The 7,668-nt window shown below is 36.1% G+C and overlaps 1 protein-coding gene across 2 annotated transcripts; it reads left to right on the forward strand.

Annotated features, from left to right (window-relative positions):
• Positions 1-909: 909 nt before the first annotated feature.
• LOC109002489 (lipid droplet phospholipase 1-like) lies at positions 910-7,383 on the forward strand. 2 transcript variants are annotated; one of them, XM_018980272.2, is made up of 11 exons: positions 910-1,313; positions 2,800-2,867; positions 3,967-4,037; positions 4,174-4,416; positions 5,176-5,339; positions 5,439-5,494; positions 5,597-5,649; positions 5,744-5,864; positions 6,649-6,777; positions 6,926-7,050; positions 7,135-7,383. In XM_018980272.2, the coding sequence occupies exons 1-9, from the start codon at positions 1,138-1,140 to the stop codon at positions 6,663-6,665; spliced, it is 969 nt and encodes a 322-aa protein (XP_018835817.1). In that variant the 5' UTR covers positions 910-1,137; the 3' UTR covers positions 6,666-6,777; positions 6,926-7,050; positions 7,135-7,383. The 2 variants fall into 2 exon arrangements, with proteins under 2 accessions (XP_018835817.1, XP_018835814.1); XM_018980269.2 differs by having other exon boundaries at positions 918-1,313; positions 6,680-6,777.
• Positions 7,384-7,668: the final 285 nt, after the last annotated feature.

Here is a 7,668-nt window from a genome sequence, read left to right on the forward strand (position 1 = left end):
TCAAGGCACTGAAACGAAATATTTCGGTATCAGTACCATTTCGTGTACCGTTTCGGAATAGTCGATATATGAATAAATTATATTCTAAAATTATATTCTAAAATAATACTCTATATATGAATAAATTATATATAAATACACATATATATAAATTATAAATAGCCTAGTCTTAATTGAAGGTAAAAAAAAAAGTTTGTAGTTTAAAAAAATGAAAAAAAAAATTGAAGGCCAAAATATCGGCCGATACAAGCCGAAATTGAGGCCAGTATTTAGACCGATACGAAACATATATGGTACTTGTACCGGCCCAGCGGCCGGTAGAGTACGAAATTGAAAACAATGAGTGGTACTAGTAGGAATTTAATGGTGTGCATTTACATGATAATTATAGTGGAAAGTTTACGTGTTACTTAATTATTGGCGGACTGTTAATTGAAAGTGGATGGGTGCTAAGGTTTTCTGTATTAAGAGACAACGTCAAAAATGATAAATTACGTATCGAATGAGTAAAATAGAATAACACAGGCGAAAAAAAAAATAGAATAACACAATTGTGGGTCGGTGACTCGGTAACGATGTTACCGTGCGACCTTGTGAAGCAGTTACTGTTAGCACCGAGTCACCGACCCTTTAAGGCTTGAACGCCGTTCACACTGAGAAAGGGTCGCGTGCATTGCTGTTATCTATGGAAATGCCGTTTCGGCAAATAAAACTCAGCAAGCCGTTCCGCAATCGTGCTTTAAGAATAGATTTACTGGAGATTGGGATTGTCTGATGCGTGACGTGGTGACAACTAACTAGTCCTTTCAGGCGGCGGTTGTGTAGAATCAAAGCACTGAAGCCAAGCCTTCACCCAAAGGCAAAGGTTCTCACATCGTCAACCTCTTCCTACGTGTGTCTTATATATTTATTTATTTTTATAGGCTCCTCCTTCCTACGGCTAAGGTCTCCTTCGCTCCAAAGCTCTCTCTCTCTCTCTCTCCAGTCCCAACCACCTTTCACAGCCAGTTTTCATTCTCCTCGCTATCTCGCACTTTCTCTCCCGAAAGTTTCCCTGAAACTCCCCCTGCCAACGACACTCGTCTTCTCCTCACTGAATCCCCCGACTCGCTTCCGTTTCCCGAGTCATCTCGATCAATGCACTTTAGCTCAGCCAAGCCGAGCGGTGGATTTACTATGGAAAATGGTTCCGTAGAGAACGGGGTGTGCTCCTCCGAATCGGTTAATGGAAGCCGCGACATCTGGAGCTGCAAGGACTCTGATTCTTTGTCTGTTGATCATCTCGTTGTCATGGTTCATGGAATCCTCGGCAGGTCAGCCTTCTTTTATATTTATTGTTATTTTGATCATTTCAGGACCTGGAATTTCACGGGATTCTGTTTTTTTAATTGTGTTCGATGGTAGCTTAATGAAATTTTATGCTATTTTTCAATTTTTTATTTGCATTAGTTTTGAAATTTGTTTGAGTTGTTATCTTTTCAAAATTGATGGATTTTGCTGTGTTTCTGCTTATTTTGGAGCCTTTCGGGTGAATTTTAATTTTTTTCTCCGTCGCTTTTGTTACTATTTTTCTCCTTGACTTTGAAACTTCATTGATACTGTAAACAGTAATTTCCGAATTTGAAAAGATTTTCTCCAAACATGTTTTTCTTGTTTAAACTATAACTTCGAATTTCAACGTTTAGTTTTGCAGATGTGTTGAATGTTTTATTTTGCGCATTATTTTTGCATACTTGAAGTTGAACAGATTCTTTGATTATGTTCATTTGGAAAGGGAATTTCAATGTTGACTTTGCAATCATGATTTCGTTTTCGTATTTATTTTCTGAACCAACTAGATATTTAGAAAATGTATTAAATATTTAAAGAATCTTGCCAGGACTTTGACTCTCTGTCAGTTTTGTTGAGGAAGTTGGAATTTTATGCTTGTTAGTTTAAGGTTTTGTTTCTCTCTTGAATTTCTATACAACATGTAATTCTGAGATTCCGGTAGGATCTTGTTCTGCAACTTATTTATTTGTGATGGCTATTTATTTGTAAGTGTTAAAATTGTTGGCTATTTCTTTTGTTTGTGATCATTTTGAAAATAAGTTGGCTCTATGTATATAATACAACCAAACCAACCTGCTAGTGGTTGGTATGGTGGATCTTTCTGGTTTTTCAGTTTGGGCAGTGGCAATGTGGATCATTTTGAGCAAGAGGTTATTCATAAGGACCTTCAATCGTTCTACTTTAGTAGTTTATCTGTTTTTTTTTTTTTTAGAAAGATAGTTTATCAAAGTTTTTAATCATTTAAGCCAAAAATACATATATATCCATTAGATATTGGATAAATGAGAGATGTTAATATTTTTAATACATATCAAATATAAATTTTGGGTTGGTTCGGTTCTTTTGGTTCATGAAAATCCAAACCTGCCAAACCAATATGTGAACCCAAGAAAATCCAACCCAAACATGTTGGCTTGAGTTGGGTTACGAGGATTGATGGTTTGAATGCACACATGAACCCAACTCTACTGGAAAGAGTGAGTTGCTCTTTGAATTCAAGTTCGGTCATTTGCAGAAGACAGAAACATGGAACTCCTATAACTGGAATTATACCAATGAACAAAACAGGAACAACATAAGCAACTCATACAATGCTTAATGCTCTTGCTATCTGTTATTGCATGTAGTTTAAATTCTTTCAATTGAAATTCATTATTTTCTTTTCCTTCTCATATTTTCTCAGCACTTATTTGGAAACTCTTTCAGTTTTGTAGATTGCTGATGGTGGTTTTATATTTGTTTGTACAGCACCACAGATTGGAAATTTGCAGCAGAACAGTTTGTTAAAGTGCTCCCTGATAAAGTGTTTGTTCATCGTAAGTGTTAGTTTTTATATAATGCTTTCAAATTTAAAAAACAAAATTTCTTCTCCATCGTCTTGTGGCTTGTTTCATGGGGTTTTAGCTGAATGTTATTTTTCTGTGATAATCTTTTGGCCACTACACATCACTTAAATGCTATTGCAGTCATGTATGGAAGATTGTATGAATTATATGAACAACTAAAAAGCAGGACAGAGATCATGAATGTTATCTTAATTTAGAGCCTGAAAACGCATTATAAGTGGTGTTGGAATTGGGATATATTTGGTGGGTTGTCAGGCAATGCAATTTATTAGTCTTGATCAGGATTTGTTAATCATGCCACTAATTGGAACGGGGGGCATCATACTACCAATATATCTATAAGGTTTTCAACAGGTCAAGTCTGCCAAGTCCTAGTAACGTCACCCTCCCGAATTCTGGTGTGTGCTTGCAGCTCTGTTCTTTCCTTACAATTATCTCCTTATTCATGCTTGTTTTACAATTTGCATTTTTCTACATAGTGGATTTGAATAATGTTACTCCATTGCTTAGTCCTCCCCATCTCTCTTCCTTTCAAACACTATTGCACCCTCTTGTTTCCTTGCAAGATTGCTTTATCCTTTGTTGTACATATTTATTTTTCCTTTATTACCTTTTCTCTTTTTTTGAGCTGCAGTAAAATGCCACTGCTATGGTATCGGTACTAGTCACCTATAAAAAAATGGTATTGGTACTAGTCACCAAATTGTTCTGAAGGCCATAGTATGCACTGATGTATGCTGAAATTAGTCATGTTGGAGAGGGAATATTGCCTTGTCCTCAGATAATCTTGAGGCTTTCAACTTTGACTTTTGTCGTCTATAATTTGGTAACTGTGATTATTAAAATGGTAGTGGGTGTTAAATGCATGTCTTCACATTGTTTGACCTGTGAAAGGTAGGATCTTTTTGGTGTTTCATGTCCTTTTAGTGATTCTGACAGTCAGAACTGTCGTGATACATATGAATTTGATAGAATATTGATATTTTAAGTGATTCAGTTCATGAGATGTCTTGTAGCCCTGAAAGTCGTTTAACCACTTTTATTTAATTTGGTTGGATTTGTTTCGCAGGTAGTGAAAGAAATGTGTCTAGATTGACTCTAGATGGTGTGGATGTAATGGGAGAGCGATTAGCCGAGGAGGTTGGTAGTATCATTAGAGTTACAGATTTGGAATTGCTCTACCTGATGTTTTGAAATTAACTAAGTAATTTTGCTTATCTGACAAGAAGTGTTGGCTGCACATTATATCGTCAATAACAGAACATTTGACTTCTAGGTCATTGAAGTGATCCGGAGAAGGCCAAATCTATGTAAGATATCCTTTGTTGCACATTCTGTAGGAGGACTTGTGGCAAGATATGCAATTGGGAGATTGTATAGACCGCCTAATAGGGAAAACATGGAGGATTCATCTGCTGAAAGACATGAAGGGGATTCAAGGGGTACAATAGCCGGCTTGAAGGCTATGAATTTCATCACCGTTGCTACACCTCATCTTGGTTCAAGGGGTAATAAGCAGGTACCATATCTTTTTTTTTTTCTTTAAAAAATCTGTTTATTGAGAATCTTAAATCTTATCAATATCCAATGTTAAAATGTACCTTATATTTGCTGAAGCTAATTGTCCAGAAGTTTGTATTATCAGGAATAAATTAGATAGTGTTATTATTGCAGTGCGATCCTTGACATGGGGGTGGGATTGAAAAATTAAAATTTCGTATTATATCAACTCCTGGGTTCTGCCATTTCCTTTTGTCCTATTTCTTAAATTTTTAGGAGCATTATGTGGGAAAGAGCTCTAAGAATGAGTACTTTCTTGCTTATGACAATATCTATACTTTTTCAGTAACGCTCTTTCAGTGGCAAATCCTACTAATTACTTCTTCCCTGATTGACCCAATCAGATAAGTGTTTCTTCTAGTCAGCTGAACTAGTAGTATTAGTAATCATTCTTTAGGTAGATTTGGATCCATTTCTGAAGGCGAGAAAATAAAGCTGATCAGGTTGTGTCGACATTACATGTAACATTCATTAGTGTGATGCATGAAAATGAAACAAATACTTAATTTATGTGACTTTGTATTTATATCAGCTGTGAACATGATCTAATATGGTCCACTTGGTGGCATAACTACAAGATTTCCAATAAATTTGGTCTTGAGTAGCTGTATTAATTTTTTGTGGGTGTATTTACAGATGTGTTTATAGTCCTTATTGTCATTGTTTAGTCTATAACATTAAGTTGACTGATTTATTGTTCTTTAAAAACTTTTTGCAGGTACCATTTCTTTTTGGTGTACCCGCTTTTGAGAAAGTTGCAAGTTCCGTTATTCATTTGATATTTAGGAGAACAGGTCAACATCTTTTTCTGACTGATGCTGATGAAGGAAAGCCTCCATTGCTTAAATGCATGATAGAAGATTATGGTGACTGTTATTTCATGTACATTACTTGGATCCATTTTTCTTATGTGGATATCTAGAATGATACCAGGTTTCATAAGATGCCCCATTCAGTCGATAAACTAACTTATCTATGCAGGTCTGCGTTGTGTACATTTAAACGTCGGGTGGCATATTCAAATGTGGGCTACGACCGTATCCTGTTTTTCAACGTAGATAAGGACTTTGTTGATTTGCACTTTTGAAGTTTCTTGTTAGATTTATCTTCATAGTTTTCCATCAAGAAATATTATTAAGATATCGTGGGCTGGAGAACATCATGTATTAGGCGTAATAGTGATCTGCCAAAGGTAGTGTTATCTGTTTGAATTTTTTTTATTTTTGCAGCTAGATGTGTACCTTCTGATTGCAATTTAATAACTAAAGCAACTTTTCGGTTATCAGTGGGAGGGTACTCGTAATGAAAACTATCCGCACGTTGTATTTGAAGAGCACTGCAAGGCTTATGACGATGACCAGTGTGAGCCTACTTCAATTGAAGATGATGGATCTGACAAGCTAGAAGGTTTGTAACTTCACTCTAGGAGAAATTTATGTTCTTGTTTGTCTGTGCTAGTTGCTTTTGAGTAGTTAGTTCACTAGTTTGCTTGATGAGCATGCTTTTCAACCAATCATGCTCTTACCATCTAGCTGAATTATGGGGCATTTGGATGGTGATAATATTTTAGGAAGGAAAAATCTAATTGTAAGCGAATCTGCGCACTAATATGCGCACTCATTCAATATGATTGGTCAGAAAGTAGATTTTATTGAAAATAGTACTAATTTGAGTTTAGAATATGAAGGCAACAACATTAGTACGCAGATTGGTACGCAAACTTGCTTGTACATAGCAAAACTCACTCTAAATTCCCTTCCACTGGATTCCCTTCGAAGCCCCTTTTGATGAGAATGTGGATTTCCTTGTAAAGAGGTGGGAATCCATATTTCCATGACCTTTTTGGTTTCATTCTGAACATTTGTGAAATTAGTATATAAAATTGGAGAATTATTTTATTCCAAAAAAGAAATGATTAGGTTTTATTTGGTTAGAAATAAAAATGAATAAAATATTCTCAAATATTACCACTATTTTTCTTGCAATATGACCACCAAACTACTAATCTTGTCACTTATCCCCCCAGAAAGTGAAGCATGATTGTAACCTACCTTCTCGTTAAGATCCAACTGTTAAAATGGACGGAAAAAAATGGTTACGGGACATGAAACCTGTTAGCTGTTAAGGTTGTTTAAGGCAAAGGTTTTTGCTCCATTTCTGGTTCAATCATTGCTTGCCTTGTTTCGTTTAGTTTTTCGATGTTTCTAAGTCACAAAGTGCAGAGGAGCTGGTGACGGGCCTATCTCGTGTGTCATGGGAAAAAGTAGATGTTAGCTTTCACAGCAGCAGACACAGGTTTGCTGCTCATAGCGTCATTCAGGTAACTCTCTCTCTCTCTCTCTCTCTCTCTCTCTGTGACAGACTCATGAGCATATTCTTGTGTATGAGGGCATGTGTGCACGTCTAGATATGACATGGTTTCATGATTAAAGAGGAACAAACTATGAATGACTGTGGGCATTTTACAGGTCAAAGACCAAAGCATGCATATAGAAGGTGCAGATGTCATTAATCATATGATCGATCATTTTCTTCTATAGAAGCCTGACTCCTAGATGTACACATGACAGACTGGGTAACAAGCTTCCTTCAGGTAAAGAGCTACCAGAGATGCGCTGCTGAAATCCCTAATTTCTGCCACATTGATTTTTTTCCTCTGAAATTCCATTGCTTGTAGGTTGAAGGGATCGATTCTCTCACAGCATAAAATGTGACCACGCAAGCAGTTAAAATAATTAAATTTATTTGGTATCCTTGCAATTTATGTGTACAGACAGACAATACAGTGGATAAAAAATAAAAAAACTCAAAATTTATATACTAATTGATTCTATTCAAGCAATATTTGCAGTAACTTCAGCTTTCATAGTTGTGGGAATACTTGCCCATTACTTCTATCTACAGGTTACCAAAAAAAAAAAAAAAACAAAGAGTTGGAAAGGCAGTTGATTGAAGCCTGCCTGTCTCTGCCTGCTCAATTAATTTTTGAGCAATTGGAGTAATAATACTTAAAGTGATTGCTTCAGCTGGCCACTTGGAGTGGCAAGTGTATGAGTGATTGACTCAGTTATTGTTTTCAGTCCCCCCCCCCCCCTACCACTTGGGAGTGGCAACTTGTATTCGAGTCCATCTTTATCCCTTTTTCAAAAGATCTTTATAGATATCATCGTATTGAAATTGGGAATGTGTCGGCACTATTTTGACCTTTTCT

This window comes from Juglans regia, chromosome 8 (assembly GCF_001411555.2).
Source record: "Juglans regia cultivar Chandler chromosome 8, Walnut 2.0, whole genome shotgun sequence".
In the NCBI taxonomy this organism is placed as follows: domain Eukaryota; kingdom Viridiplantae; phylum Streptophyta; class Magnoliopsida; order Fagales; family Juglandaceae; genus Juglans; species Juglans regia.

Coding starts and splice junctions, on each gene's coding strand:
- LOC109002489 (XM_018980269.2), top strand. CDS start 1,138: ATGCACTTTAGCTCAGCCAAGCCGAGCGGTGGATTTACTATGGAAAAT. Junction 4,038..4,173: donor GAGAGCGATTAGCCGAGGAG/GTTGGTAGTATC, acceptor TTTGACTTCTAG/GTCATTGAAGTGATCCGGAG. Junction 6,778..6,925: donor CTGCTCATAGCGTCATTCAG/GTAACTCTCTCT, acceptor GGCATTTTACAG/GTCAAAGACCAAAGCATGCA.